Below are 22,528 nucleotides of genomic sequence, written 5' to 3' on the forward strand. Positions count from 1 at the left end.
AATTTTGCTGACAGGGGGGGGGGAGGGGGGGAGGTCAGTGTTTTGCTGACTTTTGCTGACCGGGGGGGGCGGCTCAAAAATGGATAAAAATCTGTTTACGTAATACTTGAATGGCCCCCTAATGCACTTTATAAATGTATACACAATGCAAATGTTTTAAAAATTTATTACAGAAAAAGAAAAGTCCAAGAAATATTGTTACCAAAATTATGTATATAGTTCTTATTTATCATTTGTTATGTCATTCTTCGCTTGTAAAATGCTCACTGCCTCGTGTAAAAATGAAATTTAACGCATTTCTCTGTAAACATCGCCAAATTGGCGAGGTTTGGCAACAACTCTAATGATTTGGCAACGTCATGATGCCAAGAAACAGGCCAGATAATCGAGCTTCTACTGTATTTATTTATTTTTGCATGACGATGGACCTGGACAATATTACCACTGATCTAATGAATATCTTCAAATTTCCTCGGCCTGTCAATAAATAACAGTGAAATTCCCCTCTTAGCGGACACCCTTCTTTTGCGGCCAAATAATAATTCCCCCTCATACAATAAAAGTATGCATTTCTAACCTCTCATTAACGGTCAACCCTTTTTTACCCTCAAATTTTTTTGTCCCGCCGGTGTCCGCAAAAGAGAGGTTGCTCCCTAAATAAGAATTCACATTCCCCTCACAGAGTCACTGATATTAGTATCACTTCATCAGCCTGTCACTCATAGGAAGCCATAAGAGATCGAATAATAAAAAGGGAATAGAAAGATACTAATGAAGAGCAGAGGGACGGTGAAAATGCAATAAAAAGGTGTCTCATTAAGCTCATTCTTGATTGTCACTCAGGACGTGTCAACGCAGCAATTTTCTTCTTTCTCTCTTTCATATCGATCGGCTGGTGATCGATTGGATTGATTTCCTTCCAAAAAGGTGTGTGTGTGATCGGTTACTTTTCTTCTTCAAGTGCTTATCATACTAAACGCTGTCCTTAGACGGTCCAGAAAATCGGAAACGGCTTCTTTCATGTCCACCATGATCGAGCGGGACGCTGACGTCGTTATCAGGCTCCTGGCGTACACGGCTGACGTCGGTGTTTCGGTGCACACGCCTTGCATGCATTGCTAAGGGGAGAAATCAAATATAAAAATTGGATTTTTTCAACATTATGAGATAGATAAAGCTAAAGCTCCAACTTAAATGACTATATGCATATTTTATTATTATTTTGCATATTTCGTTATTTTTACGTGATAGAACATTTTTTTGTTGATTTCAAGTAATTTTGAGAAATTTTTTCCTGGTTTCCAGTAATTTTAAAGCATATTTTCCTGGTTTTCAGTAATTTTAAGGCTTTCCCCCCCCCCCGATTTCAGTAATTTTAAGGCATATTTTCCTTAATTTCAGTAATTTTAAGGCATATTTTCCTTAATTTCAGTAATTTTAAGGCATATTTTCCTTAATTTCAGTAATTTTAAGGCATATTTCCTGATTTTCAGTAACTTTAAGGCATTTTTTTCCTTGTTTTCAGTAATTTTAAGGCATTTTTTCCTAGTTTTCAGGGAATTTAAGGCAATTTTTCCTAGTTTTCAGGGAATTTAAGGCAATTTTTTTTTCTGATCTTCGGTAAATTAGGCATTAGTGGTTGTATAGTGCGTTGGTTCTTAACTGAGAACATGAAAATGAACGAACAAAAGATCACTTTAAGTCACTGAGAATGAGTCCTGGTGTCAGGTACGACCATGAAACGAAACGGCAAAGCATGGAATGGCGTTCTCCTGCATCACCTCGTCGGAAAAAAGTCAGAGCAGAAAAATCACGCATCAAAACGATGCTAATCACCTTTTTTAATAGTCAAAGCATTATCCACAAGGAATTTCTACCTGAGGGAACGACGATGAATGCTGCAAGGTACATTGAAATTTTGACCCGTTTCATGAAACGTCTACGCAGGGTACGATCTCAGTACGCACAACAAGGTTCATGGTTTCTTGTTCACGACAATGTTCGCCCTCACGCAGCCAATATCGTCAAACACTTCGTGGCAAAAAAGGGGGTGGTGCAAATTGAACATCCACCATACTCGCCCTGAAAAAAATAGGTACGTATATATAATCGAAAATTATAATTATTTTTTAATTACCTTCCCGAATGCACAGGTGCTGCCTTCCAGGGCCGGATGTGCCACTGATGCCCATAGGCCGGATACACACCACAGTTCTCTGCAGACATCCTGAAAGATTTCGTTGACGTAAGCTTTACAAGATGAAAATGGGTATTAAAAGTTGTGTGCACACACGCCGATGAGCCATTACATTATGAACACTAAGCACCTGTCTAATAAGCTACTCAGCTTCTGGAGCTGCTCCCACGCGCGCGGAGCTACTCAAAAACTTGTTTTTAAGGTGTGGCTGAGCTGGTTTTACCGTCAAACCTGTCTTTAAGGTGTGGCTGAGGTGATGTTGCCATGTCAAGAAACCTGTTTCAAGGTGTGGTTGAGATCCACTGTCAAGAAACCTGTGGTTGAGATCATACTGTCAAGAAACCTGTTTCAAAGTGTGGTTGAGATCATACTGTCAAGAAACCTGTTTCAAAGTGTGGTTGAGATCTTGCTGTCAATATCGTAAGTGAGGGAGGGGATCGACTGCTATGGCTGTTAGTCCTCTCTGCATTTTGTAGGGCACTACTAAATCAAGGAAGAGTGGACGCCATTCATTCGAGTGAGTGTTGATACAGGTGTTTCAGTCTTTCGGTTCCCAAGTTCTAGGTGCGAATGCAAGCCGATCTCCTGTTTTTTTTTGTTTTTTCGCGCAGCTTGGCTGGGTCCGGACGCAGCTTCAGACGCCGCTGGCCCTTAAACGAGAGGCCTGCCATTAGTGCGTAGCTAAAAGTCAACAGCTTGACTCTGGTTCGTTGTCTGCGCACCAGCTTTGATAGATTTTCACTCTGAACTGCACATGTATGATCAGCAGCAAGAACATCCTAAAATTGACGCTCTGAAGTGCCCCCCGGGCTATTATAGTTTGTTCTTCATCAAAATCTGTTGCATCAGTTGTGGCGCAACCACAAACCATACTTACGAGAGAAGCTGGCTTTATTCCCCTGGTGTTTTTCCCTTGTCTCCAAGAGCACTCATCATTGTCAGTAGGAACCATGGCCCCCCCACATAGGGGGGGGGGGCTGCCAGGGTTCTAGCCCTGGGGCCCGGGACAATTATCATCTTCTTTTGCTTTTTCACGCTATAAATTAACTACAGAAGGGACCCGTTAAAAGTCTGACCGAGGGGCCCGCAAAATATCCCAGCCTAGAGGCCCCGCTACAGGATGTTGAGGGCCATGGTAGGAACTGGTCATGATGTAATTGCTCATCGATCTGCATAAAGTGCACTAGTTTTTCTTATTCGATAAATGGCATGAAAAAAAGTACACATTTCATATTGCGGTACATTAAAAACTCTTTTATATATAAATTATGTTGCATTGGATTTTTAGATTAATGGTTCCTAAACCTTATCCGGTGTGTGGCACCCTATGAGGAATGATATTAGAGTATACATGTTCTCAACCTATGGCCCGCGGGCGAAATGTGGCCCTCGCAGTCACCTGATGTGGCCTACGACCTCATACCTAAATTTGTAAAAAATAAACATTCACATTTCGCATTTCCTGATCACTTAAGTGACCCGTGGCGTATTCACGGATCGCTTGAGTAACCCCCGGCACAATCGCAGATCACTTGAGAGACCGGCGGTATAGTTTCGCATTTCTCAAAAGTGGCGTGCAGCGCATTCATTCCTACATCACTTCGGTGACCCGCGGCACATTTACAGATCACTTTAGTGACCTGCGGCACATGCACAGTTCACTTAAGTGACCCGTACCATATTACATTACTTGTGAATGGCAGGGTAGCACTTCCGTCATATAGAGGTGGGGAAAATGCACACCCAATACATAAACAAGCAAGTAAAATAAAAATAAAATGCATATGGTGATGCAAATATAAAATACACACAACTATTCAAAGAGTGAATGTGAAATTACGTAAAAGAATGCAATGGAAAGTTAAAACCACGACGACATAACTGTAGCTGGCAGCACCTCCTAGAGATAGAAGGCCTCCGCACCGATGCTTGTGGCTTCAGTAAGTAGTCCATTTTCCCTCAGAATATCCTGGTAAAAAAATTCCCCTGCTCGTGCCAGTAACAGCGTTGTACGGGAAAGAGATGATCGTGCTCAGACTTGGCGATTTCTATGCTCCACATTCAATCACCATGCGGTATTTTGTGAACCATTCAGGAAGATCCTACGCCAAAATAAGAAGAAACGAAATAGGATGCTGTGTTTCAAAATGTGGCAAACTTTCTAGGCAGTCTGGATGACGTTTATGTGCAACCCGTGCGGAGGCTTTCTATCTCTAGGAGATGCTGAGCTGGCTCAGAATTCTTCGGGGGGAAAAAAAAAGAAATTAAAAAGCATAGCAACGAAGATGTGGAAACAGATCATGGTTTTTTAAGGCGGCCTCAAACTGATGGATTGTGGGCTTCGTTATTATCTCAAAGGGTAATGAGTTCCATATGCGGGATGTGCGATTGAAAAAAACTATCTTTTTTGTATCTTGTGTTATTTCGACGGGATGGAATCAATAATTATTTAGATACAACGCTTCAAATATTGATTACGTCACTTCCGAATCCTGCCAAATTCACCGAATTTTTCTTTCACCCTATAGCTTGGCCAACCATTTTCTCCCCTTGCACCTTCCTCCAAAACATTTCACTTTACAGCGAAGTAGAGTAAATTGCCATATTTCGGGAAAAAAAAGTATTGATTTCAGGAAAACAATTTTTCAAATATTTTTCTCGGGGAAAACTTTTCCGGGCCTTCATTCGTCCTGGATTTGAGTACGCCGTCGGGTTTTGGAAACTACTTACAGAGGGACATTGACTTCGTCGAGGGGGTGCTGCACAAAAGAGCCGTGCTCTTGATGGCACACGGGGCTTAAGCTGTGCAAACACAGACATGGCCCTCGCTCTGTCCCTTGTGGGATATAAGCAGGCTACCTTATGGCTGGGCCATGCTGGGGAAAGAAAAAAGTCCCGCCAGCCACCAAGACCACTGACCGAACGCCGGCCGGCATCGCGCCACCGCGTGTGTAATTATTGGGCGGTCGATAGTGCCAATGTCTACCGTGTATAATGTCAGTTCATGGATGGGGTCCCCCCCCCCCTCTCTTCAAGCTCCATTTCCCGGGAGATTTGTGGATCAACTGTGTACTTTCTAGAAATATGAAGTTTATGTATGAAAATGATTTTCAATATTACATTGAAGGGCTCTTTTGGCACGATGTGAGGCTTGAAGTTATGTCCCAGCGACAGCTTGCACTGCTCCGATAGGGGGAACCTTTGTCCTGGAAGCCTGTCGTCGCTCTCGTGGTTCGTCTCGGGATCCGGAGCAGAGTCGTCGTCCTCCAGGCAAGAACCTAAGCCTTTCCTATAAAATAGAAAAGGAATCGGCATTCATCATGGAAATCACAGGTGTTTGCCATGTTCGAAATGAAACAAAAAATTACCAAATTCCCCGATTACTGTCCTATAGTAATAATTATACGCCAAAATAAGAAGAAACGAAATAGGATGCTGTGTTTCAAAATGCGGCAAACTTGCTAGGTAGTCTGAATGACGTTTATGGCAAACACTGCAGAGGCCTTCTATCTCTAGGAGGTGCTGCCATTACTCGAAGCAAATCCCTGCTACGGAATAGACTAACAATGTGATCAGAATTCAATAATCTGATCACATTGTAATATGTGATCGGATTATTGAATCTGACTATAATACAGATCTCACTCCGCATTATAGTATAGTATACGCTAGTACCTTCTTAACGCATGGGCCCACCCGGGCTCGGGGGCCTCAAGAGAAGAGGGGCCTCACAAAAATTAGATCCGATTGAAATTTTCTGGGATTTACCAGGTTGGGCCTCCGAAAAACCACTTGGCCCGGGGGCCCATGATGCTCTTAAGACGGCCTTGGTAGCGTATTGCATCTCTAACGACCAGCCATATGTGATTGGGATATCTGATATGTGCACATTTTTGTTTGTATTTCTATCTCTGAAATGTTTGGAAATTGTGGAATGTGTATGGGATACGCATATGTGCTATTGTATTTCGCTTGTTATTTTACTGTGCTTGTATGTATGAATGACTGTTTCTGAAATGTTTGGAAGTTTTGGAATGCGTATGGGATGAGCATATGTATTATTCCATTTTGCATTTTAAACATATTGAAAATATGTTTCCCGGTGATGGCTTTTCAGTTAGAAGTCCCGTAGGATATGGACCGAGCCATCACACGGTTAGTTAGTTAGTAAATATAATTATATGAAATAAAAATAATTTACACTACATTATATATTTCATTAGTTTTTAAATTATTTTTAAATTATTTTCAACTAGCTATAATACCCGGCGTTGCCCGGATATTCTTCAATGAGGCTTTTTTGGATCACGTGATATCTCCCTCTTTCTTTGAGGGACATGCAAACCGTATGTAAGTTCATCAATATGGCGACTTCCAGCGCGACTCATGAAAGAAACAAATCCAGATTTAAAGAAACGTAGAAATGAATATATATTTTTTCCTGTTTTAGTGCTGTAGTGGTGGGTTGGTAAAATATGGAGTTAGAGATAGGAAGAGTTCAGGGTACATGGGTTCAAACCCACCCACCTCCAAAAAATTGCACTGTTTCTCTCAGCCACCTCGCTGGGCATTTTGCCTGTTTTGGTGTTGTATTTGTATTAAGGGCGCTAAGTGTATTTCGATCCCCCCCCCCTTTTGAACTTCAAGTTATCCATCTGCCTATTCCAGCTTCCAAAAATGCTTAGTTAAAGCTGTGGAATTTCTTCGATGTACTTTATGGGCCCATAATTAATTTCAAAACAACCTGAACTATATGAATTTATGCAGTTTATTATTAAAAGATAATACGCGGAGACATTAATTTTCATGCTAGAGAAGATGCAAATAAAAAGTTAAAATCAATATGCATGGATATCCAACGCAAAAGTAGGTCCGGGGCTAATTACTTCCTATTTAATCTCCTAGGCTTCGTATATCTCTAAGCGAACTCAATATTTCAAAAATCAAGAATTCAATAAAGTTTTTAAAATTATTGATGTGGCTGAAAACCCCACCAAATTTCCGCATTTCTCCAGTAAAATCGGAAATTTTAACACTGATTTCTATGGGGATCATGCTTTGCCTGACCCTCAAAGTGATGCTGATAATGATTATGGCATCTATTCAAAAAGTCTCATTACTGGGAGGATTGAAAAAGTGGCACAAACCATTACAAAGGCATAAACTATTATACATATGGTAACAGGATTAGAAAAGTGACAAACCATTGTAAAGGCATAAAACACGTCTGAAACGCATTGCTAGGGAACCACGGTAACCAAAGTAACGTTCGGAAAGTGATTGTTTTGGCCCAGAAACCATTGTTGCCCGACAGTTTTTTTTGCCCATTTGGGGCGTTTGCCCTACTCTGACGAAATATTAAAGTAGCCTATTGTTCAAGTCGGGTCCCATTTGGTATATATGCAAAATTTAGCGACGATCGATCTAAAATTGTAGATTTGTATAGAGAACATACACACACACACACAAACATACACACAGAAAATCAATTTTATATATATAGATAGATAAATTTCATTTCATTTCAATTACATACGAGATCGTTACATAATTTTATATACTGTGCCAATTGAATCTTTATTAAGCGGAAACCTGTGTTCAACGGAAAAAAATCTAGGTCCCTTGCGATTCCGTTAAAGACAGGTTTTACTGTATTTTCATTTTTGCATATATTGCATACATGGGAAAAAAAAGAAATGAATATATTTTCATAAAGCTATATCGAATAAGAAATTGTCCCTAGTATCATGTCACTTTTTGCCACCGTTTTTTAATTGCCAACAAAAATATTTCGAACACACACTTTAAAATTTTCCATTGATGCCTTAGTCTGAGATTATACTATAAAAGTTTGATGAAATTCCTTTTATAAAACTTGAAAAATGCAACCAATAAAGCTCATAGATTACATTCGAGCAAATGCAACCGATAATGTCATTGGTTTAATTTTCAAATTTTGCAAAAGAACTTTTAGAAAACTTTTATAGTGCGATCCCGGCCTTAGAAATATCTGTACTGCCAATTTCTCCCAAAATAAAATTTAAAATGGCTTCAATTCTTGTAATGTTCTCGTTTCCTACCCATATGCCAAACAATCACGTACGAGTAATTTGTCGTCCCCTCTGAAGAAAAAAAGTTAAATTGTTTTAGAGTCCGCAGGTGTTTCCGCAGCAGGTTTTTGAAGTTTTAATTAGTCAAACATGTTAGCTATAACTTGTATATGGTCAGAGCACTCAATAACGCTTAATAATATACTAAAACCTTAAAAGAAATTAGGAAAAATAATCATTTTTGTGATAAAAATCCCTTACTTTACAAAGTAACGTCCTCAGGGGTTAATTATAAGTAATTTTGAAAGCGGGTCAAGTTTGACGAGTTATCTCGGGTTTGCCGCAGCAAGGGTTAAAGCTTTCACATCAGAAACACAATCTTTAAAGATTTAAACAATGCTGTCGAAATTTTTCTTGAAATCATCTTATCGGAAACTGACCATATCAGAATTTAGACATCTTGGCCATAGCCATAGCTAGCCTCCCATAGATTAAATATCAGAAACTGTAATTGAAGTCTCTCATCAGTAACTATCCTTAAACTTTCATCAGAGCCAGAAACTTTCATTAGAAACTACTACACTAAACACCAACTCTAGCCATATCGCAATTTACTGCCATTAATGACGTGGGTTGGAAGTGAAGGCACTGTCGGTGGTCACCTCAAACTCGTTAGGGAAAAATATCTTATCTATATCCTCCCTCGGGCAGGGACCTTCACGGTGGTAGACGAGTATCTTACCACTACGCCATTCGGGCAATTGGTTTTCAACAGAAACTGTCATTAAGCTTTCGTCCAAAACATTCGCTGTCCTAAACTCTCATCAGAAAATATCCCGAAAACTCCCATCAAAGAATATCTTTAAACTTTCATCAGAGAACCGGTCCTTAAAATTTCCACAAAGAATACCCTCAAACTCTTGTCAGAAACTCTCATCAAATCACCAGAGACTGCCCTTAACATGTCATCGCAGACTGTCCTAAACATGTCATCGCAGACTGTCCTTAACATGTCATCGCAGACTGTCCTTAACATGTCATCGCAGACTGTCCTCAAACTTTCACCGAAACTGTCCTTAACATGTCCATCACAGACTGTCCTCAAACTTTCACCGAAACTGTCCTTAACATGTCATCGCAGACTGTCCTTAACATGTCATCGCAGACTGTCCTTAACATGTCATCGCAGACTGTCCTTAACATGTCATCGCAGACTGTCCTTAACATGTCATCGCAGACTGTCCTCAAACTTTCACCGAAACTGTCCTTAACATGTCATCGCAGACTGTCCTTAACATGTCATCGCAGACTGTCCTTAACATGTCATCGCAGACTGTCCTTAACATGTCATCGCAGACTGTCCTTAACATGTCATCGCAGACTGTCCTCAAACTTTCACCCAAACCGTCCTCAGACTCCCATCAGAAACTGTCTTTAAATTCTCATCAAAAACTATTCTGTAACTTTCAGCAGAAAACGGTCAAACTCGCCTCACGAACTGTTCCTAGATTCTCATTTGAATCCGTCCTTAAATTACACTGGGGGAACAAAATTTTTGTTGCATTTATACAAACACTTGATCTTACCTAATTCAAGTATAATGATTTCAAATCTGAATTCAGTTTTTCCCTGTAAGCTCGAAATTTTTTCCAAAATAACATTTTTGGTTTCTTTCTCAATTCACCATTTCTGGCACTTTGCAGGAAAGAATTTGCGCTTATAATAACTCTTGTGTTTGTGGACTTTACGAGGGCAATCTCTTTTTTGATGCTCCAGCAGTAGTCCGCCATCATATTTTTGTCCCAGCGGCCTTGGTAGCGATCTTCCATCGTCTTGAAATCGGTTGAATAGCGGATGCAATATCAGGGTAGGAAATCATGTGCCGATTTTTCTTGCCGACACACACTGTGTGTTGACCAGGCAAAAATAGAATAGGGCTTTTTGTGGAATTCATAACTAACTAATTGAGTTAGGAATTCCAAAAGCCGCACAGCGTTTCGCTTTTCCTATTGACCTGTCACGAAGTATTTCCTCGCAATTATGACACACAATATGAGGGGTCCATTTTTTGCCTTGGTCTCCAACTCTCCCTAATTTTAAATAGGGGGCGCTTCTTAAACAATGAAATATTGCGCCTTTGACGAACAAGTGTGCAGCAATCACATACATAACTGAATGTATCAGGAGTATTTGAACATCTGCATCTACCTGAAGAAGCCATGAATAAGATCTGAAACGAACTCATGGAAATGCACTCGTCTACTCACTTTAAAACTAACACCAAAGAGAAAGAATAATATGGGATTTCCTCATCGCATCTGCAACTGATGTGTACTGTGGCTGCCTTCCTGACACCACGCCCTACATGCTAGACAAGTGCTGCCCTCTAGTAGCCACTGGAGCAAATTTATGAACCTGATGCTACAGACTAAAAAATATATAAATTAAAAAATAAAAATAATAAATATATAAATAATATATATATAAAATATACACTGAAGAGCCAAAAAAACTGGTACACCTGCCTAATATCGTGTAGGGCCCCCCGCGAGCCCGCAGAAGTGCCGCAATACGACGTGGCATGGACTCGACTAATGTCTGAAGTAGTGATGGAGGCAATATTGACACCATGGGCCTACGATGCTCTTAATGCGGCTATGCTCTGGTGTAAGATTCGAAGAATCCAAATTAATCTTTTTTATTTTCTACAGAAATCGAATTTACAATAGAGGCAAAAACTAGAAGCCTAATTTGTAGAACAATTCCACTGTTTCGAAAATTTCAGAGCACATGCTCAACCAATAAATAACATCAAACAAAATTTTCTTCGAATTCGGTCCACAGCCGAATGAAGAGCGGCTCTTCTTAGCCGCTCTTCATTCGGCTATGAAAAGCCCTTTCTAAAAAAAAAAAAAAAAAAAAGGCTGTTGGCCCAGGCCTCTTTCGATAGCCAACAGCCATTCCTGAATATGGGGAACCCGCGCGGCCATTTAGTACAAGCCTAACATCTTCAACGATCCAGAAGCCAAAAGACTTCTGCCTCTTCAGACCGTCATCCAAAATGCCTTCCCCCCTGCCCATCTGCGGCTGGTCACTCACTGGCAGCCACACGATTAAAAACGAGACGAACAATACACGCGGCTTGTTCTTCTACCCGTCGTCAATCGCTTGTAGTAGCTCCAGTGAACTACCAGCCCCGCCTCGATAGGGAATATGACGCGAATTCCGACCCGCCGGCAACCTAGGGCTCCCCATCGGACTTGCGTAGAACAGTGAACCATTTAAGCTTGTCCAATGGACATTGAGCCCCTTTCTGGCCCACGCCAGAACTTCTTCCCTCAATAACCCAACCATATCTTCATCCCTACCTTCCACCCTCAATATGAAACACGCAGAAAACGATTGTTTGACGCCTCATGCCTCACGTTCCCAATGCATCTTGCACTGCATGGCTTTACATACTGCTATTTCGCACTGCTCATCCACGAGGAAAGAAAAATAAAGGTGTCCTATTCAGCTCTTCTGTTACTCAAGTTCCGTTAGTTAGATTTATGTGTTATACAACGCTTGAATCGGTCCTTATATAGCTTACTGATCCATTGTTGACACTGTGTGTCTAGTTTCAGGATGGCATGTAACAATAGAGAAATGATTTATTCGGCAAACAGTGCAGAGGCACTTCCATGACTAGGAGGTAATGGATCGATTCCCCGCAAGGCACAGTTGTGAACTCTCTCTCTTTCCTAAATTCATTTTCGTATCAGCCAGATGTTGGAAACCTTCGTACTGTCTTCAATAGCCGAACAAGGTTACACCCGGTCCCTTTTTCACCTATCAACGGCACTTATTTTTCTAAAGAGTGCTACTCTGATTGCTATCGTTTTGCTAAAATCCTACGATATATCCCCATTGTATGTAACCCCAAAACAAATTAAAGTATGAGAATTCTGCGAGGATGGACAGAAACTGGGCTATCTGGGTAGGACCTTCGGTGTCCAGTATGAACCATCCTCGTCTTGTGGCGAGATTCGGTTTCGAAAACCTTTCGTAAGTCGAATTCACGCCAAGAATCAAACAGCAGATTAAATTCACAATCGTTTTGCCACGAAGCATTTCAAACATGATACTGCTTCGATATCAGGTTTATCCCCCTTCATCTATATATCATTGGCAACACATTTCGATGTCATATACAGCTTAGAGACGTTGAAAGAACTCGTACGGGGATTCTCCTTCCCCCTTCCTAAATTCGTAGCAAAAAAGTTTGGAAGTAATAACCGATAATTCAGCGAAGAGGGTTTTTTTGTGTTATCCAATCATGTGAAAATCAGGAAGAGGAAAAATTATAATGCAATGACATAAGAGAGATGCAAAGAATTGGCGTTTCAACACCCTTTCAGAAGGTAATAATGTCGGAAGCGTGTGTGTTTGAGAATCCGTCTTCTTGCCAAGTCTATCCAAGTGCCGTCATCTACTATAAATATAAATACAACTATAAATTGACACACTAGTGAATCTATATAGTAGTACAGTCGAATCCCGTTTTAACGAATACCATATACCGTTATAGCGAAAATTCCGTTTGTAACGAACATTTTTCTAAACCCCCAGATAAAATTGCATAAGAACAATGGAATTACCCACCTCTGATTTGGATGGCTTCTCGATTGACACTAAATAACCGGGCAAATTAAAATGTGTGTTAATAAATGCCAGGAGCTTGGGTAGTAAGAAAGATTTTTTAGAAACTATGATAGTTGTGGAGGGCCTGGATCTTATAGCCATTACAGAATCTTGGGCAAACGATGGGGATGAATCTTTCTTACACATCTCAGGATACGATACGATACTTTTTTGAGAAATAGATCTGATGGGAAAGGGGGTGGAGTGTTGATATACGTGAGATCCTGTTTGAAGGCTAGAGAGTGTAATGTGCAGAGAAGTGATATTGAAACCATATGGGTTGAACTTGAGAACAAAAGACGTCATAAACTTATTGTTGGGGTTTGTTACAATCCAACGAATAGGGATCCAAACTACATCGCCAAATTGCATGATGAAATTTCCTACATGTGTAAGCGTAAGAGGGTTCTCATACTAGGGGATTTCAATTACCCGGGTATTGATTGGGAGAACCTTTCATCTGGAAATCAGTACGAAAAAGACTTTCTTAAGTTGGTGCTCGAAAATTTTTTGTATCAGCATGTATCAGAAGCCACTAGGGATATTGCTATTTTGGATTTAGTTCTTACTAGTTCTGAGGATCTAGTTGAACATGTTTCGGTGGAGGAAGAGTTTTCTTCCAGTGATCGTATCGTCAGATTTCACTGTAACTTTTTCGGGTAAGGTTGATAACAAAAGACTGGTTCCTTGTTTTCGGAGAACTAACTTTGATGTTTTGAGAGGAAGGTTAGCGGAAGTTTTCAAAGACCGGTTGGAATCAGTAGGTGTGGTAAGTGAATGGGAACAATTTAGTGCGAAGCTGTCCTCTGTTTTGCACGACGTCATACCCTTTGTTCGAAAAGAGCGTGTTTGTACATCGCACCCTCTATGGTTCACGGATAGCGTGCGGAACCTTTATCTTGAAAAGAAAAGAGCATTCAGAGAGTATAAAAGTGGACGAGGTGACCTATCATTGTTTACTGATAAAAGAAGACTGTTGAAGAAAGCGATAAGGGATAGTAAAAAGGAAGTTGAATCTAGGTTGGCAGATAACATTGGCTCTGACCCAAAATCATTTTTTCGATACGTCAATAATAGATGTAAAGGGATGGTTGGCCCCCTCTCGATAGGAGGCTCTAGGGTAGAGAGCAATGTAGGCATGTGTAGCGCTTTCAATGACTTTTTCGCGTCGGTTTTTAATGGAGATAATGATATTCGATATACGGGTGTTGCATGGGGGTAATAAAACTCTCAACGATATTCAAGTAGAAGACGTGGAGGTCCTAAATCTTCTAAGAAATGTATGTACAAGCAAACCACCAGGACCAGATGATATCTATCCCAGGGTCCTCAGGGAATGTGCTAATGAATTGTTGGGTCCAGTCGCACAGATACACAGGAGTAGTGTTGCTGAGGGTATAGTCCCAAGGGATTGGAAACTTGCTAATGTTGTTCCGATATTTATGAAGGGTAGTAGAGAAGCTGTGTCCAGTTATCGTCCAGTGAGTTTGACGAGCTCCCTCTCGAAAATTTCGGAAATTATTATCAAAAGGCAGTTTGTGAAGTGGATAGACGGGAATAATGTATTGTCGGATAATCAGCATGGGTTCAGGAAGGGGAAGTCATGTGTAACTAACCTCCTTTGCTTCTATGATCACGTGACTAAGGCTTCGGGTAAGAGCAAAAATGTAGATGTTAATACTCTGTCCCCCATATGATTTCCAGAAGGCATTCGATCGGATCCAACATGGTAAACTCTTGAAGCGTTTACACGAGATTGGAATAGGGGGCAACTTGCTGAATTGGATAGAATCGTGGTTAAGAGATAGGTCGCAACGAGTTATGGTGAATGGGGAATTCTCTGGTTGGACAGACGTCAGAAGTGGAGTTCCTCAAGGAAGTGTCCTTGGCCCCATACTTTTTTCACTTTTTATCGATAAACTCGATCAGGGTATCGATGGGATAACCAGGGCTCGGCACGGGTCACTTTTTTCACTAAAAGTCACTTTTTTAGAAACTGGTCACTTTTATTACGTATTTTCAGGCACAGGTCACTTTTTCCACTTTTTTAGCAAAAAAACCTCGGTCTCGCGCGCTTTTCTGCTGTCAGTGTTTTTCTTTTCTTCAAGGAGGAACTTTACCTGTTCAATATCGCTAATTTTCTCCCTCCCTTCATTGAACTACTATCGAAGGCATCTTATCTTCCCGGGAGTAAGACGCCTTCATATACCTATCGTGTATTAAGGAGTTCTACCCGGGAGCATACCGTGTGACGTCAGCATAACTTGATTTCAAGGCGCTTGGAAAAAGAAAGCTCCTTGGTTAAAGAATCGTCATTTTATGGAAAAGCCGGTCGGAAAAAAAAAACTAGCATAAAAGGCGTACTTACAACAAAAAATTTCCCCCCCCCCCATACTACCATTCTTTCTTATTTCCCCACGTGCTCACTCGTTCTTTTATTTACATCTTATTTTAAAATTGATCCTTTATTTTATTTGTTTTAAAAAATTTTAGTCCTAAGGGCCGAATTCCTTTCTTGGAGCATCGAGCAAGTTACATTTGTTGTTTGTTCTATCGTTACTTTTGTTAATTTTTTTAAATGTTATTTGAAATGACGATTAGAGAGCCCGTGCAGAAGCTAACTTACGCGCAGCGGGAGAATACCAAAGCGCGTATTAAAGACGCGTATTATTAATACGTATTAAGCGTATTAATACGCTTTGGAGAATACTCTTGTAGCTGGCCAAGGTTAAAGAAGCTCGCATGTATTTTGAATTTACTTACAATAAAAAAAAAATCATCCGATTGAAAATCGCGATCTATCGACAAATAAAATTCGTACTATTTTTCTAACTGGATTTAAATCTGAGCAAGAAACCGTACCCCCAAATTTGATCGAAAGGAGAACTATTTATGAAAAGATCACAGAATCCTGCAATTCAACATTTAGTTTAACACAAGGGTTTCCAAATCAGATGAAAATTTGTCATCAGGCTGATAAAAACTCAGTTAACGTGCATGGGAGCCGTAACTAGAGGCGGATTTAACGATAGGCACACACCGAGCGCGCCTTTGGCCCCTACTTCACATTTTTTTCCTAATTTAAAGGGCCTAATATTAATTTTTTTTATTCCCGGGCCGTAACTTAATTTAGAGCATCTTCACGATACTGATTGTTACTTAATATTGTTGGATTGTTTTCCTTTTTTTTTCTCTCCATGCACGTGCGGGAACCGGTTGTTCCGACGCTGTATGCAAATCGGCGGCGGCGTACTCTCACGGGAGCACGGATATATAGACTGTTTTTTTCTTTATAGGTGAGATGTCTGTTTTTTTCCGCATGGATGTATGTCGGGATTCGATTTGTTTCTCCCTTTTGATTGCCGGCCGTATTTTTGATGAACGAAAATGATCTTGTTTTTTGTTTTTGCAACTTTTACGGAAAAAGAGTTCAAAATGAACTTCTGATCATTGTTTTTCTTCAGCTCAGTCGGTGCGCTCTGCCCCCCAACAAATATCGACATCTTGCGCGCCATTCTTGATGTGTAAAAAAATCTTATTTTTAGACCTCGGAAGTTATTAAAACGTTTGTCTCGAGTCTGTTATGACCGCAATAGGAGAGGGCGGGGGTCTGGTTCCACGGGTGTTGAACGAGGAAAGGTGCCGAGTTTACTCATTTACTGTTAAAAAGAGTGGATACCGGCCCCGAGAGATAGTAAATTTTCGTTCGTACTTGCGACCCGGATTGCTACATACCGTGATCAGATCCAAAAGCGGGGGGGGGGGGAGAAAACAATGCCTTGGACGGCGTTTTTGATGGAATGGTATATTTAAGAAAAGGCAATAAAAATTCCTTTGCAAAATTATCGAATTTCACAGTCAAGGGGCAGTAAAATTACGTTTCCCCTCCATAAAAAACAATTGTATTACGGCCATGGTAAATCGGGTGTCCCGGATGGGGACGAATTCACTATTTTTGTTCGTTGAAAGTTACGGGAGGAGTCAGCGCTAACGTGGCGACTTGTTTTCGCGCTAAAATAGGTAGCCCTGACAGCAGCATCCATAAACTCTGTATCAACCGCATTTATAAACCCCGTATGTTGTTGATTCAATTTTTGTGTTCATTTCATCCTAATTTTCCGTATTTCCCGATATATTTCTATCGATTTTCGCATATTAGGTTAATTCATATTATAAATTATATATTTTTTTGTAATTTTTTATGTGCCCTTCGTCAGCCATCTTGAATTGACTACCGCAAAACGGCGATTCCTTGGCTCGAAAAAAAGTCGCCACGTTGGTGCTTACAAGGTTCATGGGAAATTTACCGGGCAAGGCCGCTGAGTCTCTTTTTCTGTTAAAAATTACGGGGGGAAGGCCAAAATTATACTTTTTCCAGGGGTAGGAACACTGCGCCTAAATTAACATCTTGCGCCATCCTGCTCCAATAGTGGTTTCGTATTTTTCTGCGCCAAATAGCTAATTTTGCTTCGTATGCCCAGAATTTCTTAAAGGTCGCCAAAAATTTTTTGTTCCTGCTTACCGTGAAACGATTCTTTCTAAGAGCGTGTTTTATATATATTCCACTGTACGCCTTATTTAAACTATCGGCCTTTCCATCGTGAAACCGCGATAATATCCGTGATTGTGCAACTGAAGATAGTTTGCAATAGTCTTTCAGCTTTAAAGTGCGCCGCTGTGGTGGTCGAGTGGTCATAATGACGGACTCGTGTCGCGGGGACCCGGGTTCGAGCCCCATCGTCACCACAGTGGTGGTCGGCTGAAGTGGGTTTTCTGTGGTTCCCAACTTCAAGGCGCAAATGCAAGCCGATCTCTCCGTTAAAAAGTCTCGCCACAGAGAGCGACAGTCCTACAAACAGTATAAATATTCAGTCATTACACTACACTCACTTCACTTCTGAGATATAGATGGCAGCACTAAAAAATCATACACAACACTAAATACGCACTCAGACTGTTAGGTACACATACTTACACTTCCGGCACAACTCACTAGGTAGTAAATTGCCCATGGCGATAGACCTGAGTTGTGCTCGGCTTCAAAAAAAAAAAAAAAAAGCTTTAAAGTGCAAATGCGAGTCAGTTGCCGTTTAAAAAAAAGTCGCCACTGGAAGCAGCAGAAATTACGAATGTTAATTTAGAAACTGCCGAATAACGAGTGTCAGATCACCAATCTCGCCAAATAATAAGTACTTAATCGCCAAAGGTCGTGTTGATTCTTCCGAAATTCTCCCCCCTTTTGCAACAATTTCTTTCCGAGTATAAAAAAGTTATAGAAAATTTTTTGCTCATTTGAAGTGCTGCTGTTCAAGACAGCAAATAGTGCCCTCAGTAAGCAAAAATCATCTTAAATAGACTGGTGTGAGACTTGGTTTTTTTGCAGGGGTGTATGCATGGCCCCCACATCCTGAAGCAGGGCCCCTAGGCTGGGATCTTTTACGGGCCCCCTGACCAGACTTTCACGGGGCCCCCCTTTATGATGAATTTATAGCGTGAAAAAACAAAAAAATTATTAAAATCCTCCCGGGCCCCAGGGCTGGAGCCTTGTCAGCCCACCCTTTGTGGGGGCCATGGGTGTATGTTGTGTGTAAAAAAAGGGAAAATATATATTTTTACAAATTTCAAAACTGGTTTATTTTTTCCCTCACCCAAGGACAGTATTATTTTGGTGCCCCCGCCTGTAAAATAGTACTCGCCCACTTTTCCCAGTCCAGCCATAGGTGGAGATAGACTTGAAGGTCTTAGGGGTGTGGCACGATGACAATTGATATACATCATATACATGTATACATCAGTAGGCTCTGCCATTGACGCTGGGGGGGGGGAGGGTGGATTGCCCCTCCCTCAACATATAATAATTAAAATAATTTAGTTAATTTAATAATTTGAATACTTTATTCAATTTAATAATTTAAATGATTTATAATTCAGTAATTTAAGTAATTTTTTAATTTAATAATTTAAAATGTTAATAATTTAATTTTATGGTTTTTAATCATTAAGTAAATTTCTTAAAATTTGTTGGAACATATTATACAAACCTAGGTATGTAAATCAAATTTGTACTAGTTAAAAAAAGTTTGAGTACATTTTGTATACTGTCATTCATAGCATAACGTGAATGAAAAATCCACTGGAATGTAGATGGGACAAATTCTCTCATCAAATTTTGTGTTATTTCATTTTTTTCCCTTCTTTGAATGTGAAAAATTTTTCCCGCTTTGAAGTTTTTCCTGCTTAAATTGATTTTAAGATGGGTTGTGGAAAGCAACATGGGGGAAGGCATTGCTGCTGTTACTTAAAAGGGATGTAATGTAGTTATTCTCTCACTCATAGTTGTTGATAAATTTGATAAGTTATTCAAAACTTTTCTGGTTAGCAGAATGCGTTTGAGTTTGATTTAATTATTTCTATCTATTATGTAAAAAAAGCAATTTCAATGAGTTCTATTGAAATGCAAAGTTAAAACTAAATTCAATTTCAATTCATTCAATTTGGTAATAAAAATTCATTGTCCATTTGGTCTCTCTCTAAAAAATTTTGGTCACTATTTGGTCACTTTTAAACATTTCGGTCACTATTTGGTCACTTTTTCAAACATTTTGGTCACTATTTTCACTAATTTTGAGGCCATGATCCGTGCTGACCCCTGGATAACTAGCAAATTCGCAGATGATGTGAAGTTAATGGGGGTAATCGGGAATCAAAGCGATAGGGAGTCGCTCCAGACCAGTCTAAACAGGATTGCAGCATGGGCAAATGAATGGAGCACGACGTTTAGCGTTGATAAGTGCATGGTCGCTCATTTTGGTTCGAACAACCCACGGTTCTCTTACGAGTTGAATGGTGTCACTATCCCGGATGCAACTAGAGTCACCGATTTGGGAATTCTCATTGACGAGCGGCTTAGGTTTTCTGAACATTGTTCAGTGGTGGTCAAAAAAGCGAATAGAATGCTCGGTCTCATTTTCAAAAAGGTCTCTTCGCGTTCTCCCAAAGTCATTCTTCCGCTTTTTCGAGGCTTAGTTTGTCCTGGACTGGAGTATGCTGTAAGGTTTTGGAGACCATACCTACAGAGGGACATAGACTTGGTTGAAGGGGTGCAGAGAAGAGCTACGCGTGTCCTTATTGGCACACAGGGTTTGAGTTATGAAGAAAGACTTCATTTTTTGAATATGTTTACATTGGATGAACGCAGGTGTCGAGGAGATATGATCGAAGTGTTCAAAATTTTCAATGGGATGGATAGGATGGACCATGAACTTTTAGTACACCGCCAATTGACTGCTTTTACAAGGGGACATCAGTATCGATTGGTGAGGGACAATGCAAGGCTATGGTATCGCAGGGAGTTTTTCTCTAATAGGGTTGTTAATAAATGGAATAGCTTACCCCCGGAGGTAGTAAATTGTAACACAATTGACACGTTCAAAAAGAAATACGATAAACATGTTGGGGTAAATCGAGTAGCTCTGTCCATACTTAGAATAAGACAACCATAAGTATTCCTTATGAGCATTGTATAATATCTTATCAGGTGTATATATTGTTTATAATTTTTGTTAATTGCATTTTTAATTGGGTTGCTGTATTTTTGAAATATATGGCATCCATATTTTTATGAGCATATTTTTCTCAGCCACCTCGTTGGGCATTTTGCCTGTTGTGGCATTGTATTTGTATTTCTTTATAGTGAAATTTTATTATAACGAAGTGATTTCTCCGGTCTCTTGGTGTTCGTTATAACGGGATTCGACTGTACAACTAAGCTAGTGTAAGTCGTTAGTCGATAGCTCGGGGAACCTTTAGCCATCAGTATACAGAGTGTTCTGTTAATGGACCGAGAAACTCAGATGGTCGTTAGTAGGCATCAAAAGGAACAAAAACTGCTATGGAACATGGTGTCACAAACCACGTTGAGGGGATGAAAATCGCGAAAAACCGCATGCGGGTTTCAACGTCACGCTGGAACGACAAAAATTTCAATAGGTGGTGGATTGCACACGCGGGACCCGTTGCTTGGCCTCCACGTTCACAGCATCTCAATCCGTGCGATTTTTTTTCCTATGCGGTCACCTTAAACGGGGCTTCGTGATTTTTAAGTAAGAAGGGAAAAACGAACATCACGAAGGCCCCGCCTTAAATCATTCGTTTATGCGACGCCTGTGGACACACCGGAGGATCTCGTAGCGCGGGTTGTCGCTTAAATTCTCATTAAAAACTGTCCTTAAATTCTCATTACAACTGTCCTTAAATTCTCATTAAAAGCTGTCCTTAAATTCTCATTAAAAGCTGTCCTTAAATTCTCATTAAAAGCTGTCCTTAAATTCTCATTAAAAGCTGTCCTTAAATTCTCATTAAAACTGTCCTTAAATTCTCATTAAAAACTGTTCTTAAATTCTCATCAGAAAGTAACATTAAACTTTAGCCAGAAACTGTCCTTTTCCTCTCATCAGAAACTGTCCTTTTCCTCTCATTAGAAACTGTCCTCAAAGCCCCCCTAGAAACTTTTCTTGAACTGCCGTCACGGACTATTCTCAAATTCTCCCCATCAACTATCCTTAAACTCTCACCATCAACTATCCTTAAACTCTCACCATCAACTATCCTTAAACTCTCACCATCAACTATCCTTAAACTCTCACCATCAACTATCCTTAAACTCTCACCATAAACAAACTATCTTTGAAATTTATCCTTTACAAACTGTACTTAAACGCTCATGAGAAACTGTCCCGAAAGTCCGTCATTAGAGACTGTCTTTAAACTCTCTCATCAGGGACTATCCTCAAACTCTCATCACAAACTGTCCTTAAACGCTCATCCAAAACTGTACCTAAGCTCCGTCATCAGAGATTGTCTTTAAACTCTGTCATCAGACACTGTCCTTCCCCCTAGTCTAATTCTTTTGACTACTCTTTCCTCGAATTCGCACCCACCCTCTGCAATAGCCTGTTTGGCCTACTTCCACTCCTGCAAACACGCCTGTGTTTCTAAGCCACTCTTCTGGTTATTCCCATGCTCACACACTCTTTAGGTCACTCATTTAGTCATTCACATGCTTGCTCTAGGTCACTCTTTTGATTACTCACTGACATGATTGATTGCTGGGTCACTCTTTTGATTACTCACTGACATGATTGATTGCTGGGTCACTCTTTTCATCACTTACACATGCTCTAGGCTCTAGGTCATTCTTATGGTCATTCACAAGCCTCCACACGCTCCAGATCACTCTTTTTGTCCATTGACATGCTTTCACATTCCCTAGGTCACTTTTTTGGTTATTCATGAGCGTGGTTTGGCGTGAGCTTCCGCACACGCTCTAGATCAGTGTTTCTCAACCGCAGGGCCCTGATATCATTCATACTCAACCGCGAGTGATTAGCCGTTTAATTTTTCCTCATTCGTTTTCCGTTGGTCGTGTGTTTGACCGGGCCTTCGACTTACAAAAATGAATGAAACCGGGCCGTGGGCTTGAAAAGGTTGAGAACCACTGCTCCAGATTACTCTTCGGGTGATTCACGTGCTTTCAGACTCTCTTGGTGACTCTTTTGGCTATTCAACATTCACATGCTTGCACACGCTCTAGGCCACT

The 22,528-nt window shown here is 40.4% G+C and overlaps 1 protein-coding gene across 1 annotated transcript in view; it reads right to left on the reverse strand.

The window, feature by feature from the left end:
- Positions 1–239: 239 nt before the first annotated feature.
- Positions 240–22,528, reverse strand: part of LOC149065234 (A disintegrin and metalloproteinase with thrombospondin motifs adt-1-like) — a 130,658-nt gene continuing 108,369 nt past the window's right edge. The window contains exons 11-13 of the mRNA XM_089254203.1: positions 5,318–5,486; positions 2,138–2,227; positions 240–1,118 (exon numbers count right to left, since the gene is read on the reverse strand). Coding sequence (XP_089110329.1) covers positions 957–1,118; positions 2,138–2,227; positions 5,318–5,486 — 421 coding nt within the window. The 3' untranslated portion in view covers positions 240–956. The remainder of the gene's footprint in view (positions 1,119–2,137; positions 2,228–5,317; positions 5,487–22,528) is intronic.

Source organism: Pholcus phalangioides, unplaced genomic scaffold (genome assembly GCF_987345545.1).
Source record: "Pholcus phalangioides strain wild (caught in Gottingen) unplaced genomic scaffold, Ppha-v1.0 ptg000040l_1, whole genome shotgun sequence".
Taxonomy (NCBI): Eukaryota; Metazoa; Arthropoda; class Arachnida; order Araneae; family Pholcidae; genus Pholcus; species Pholcus phalangioides.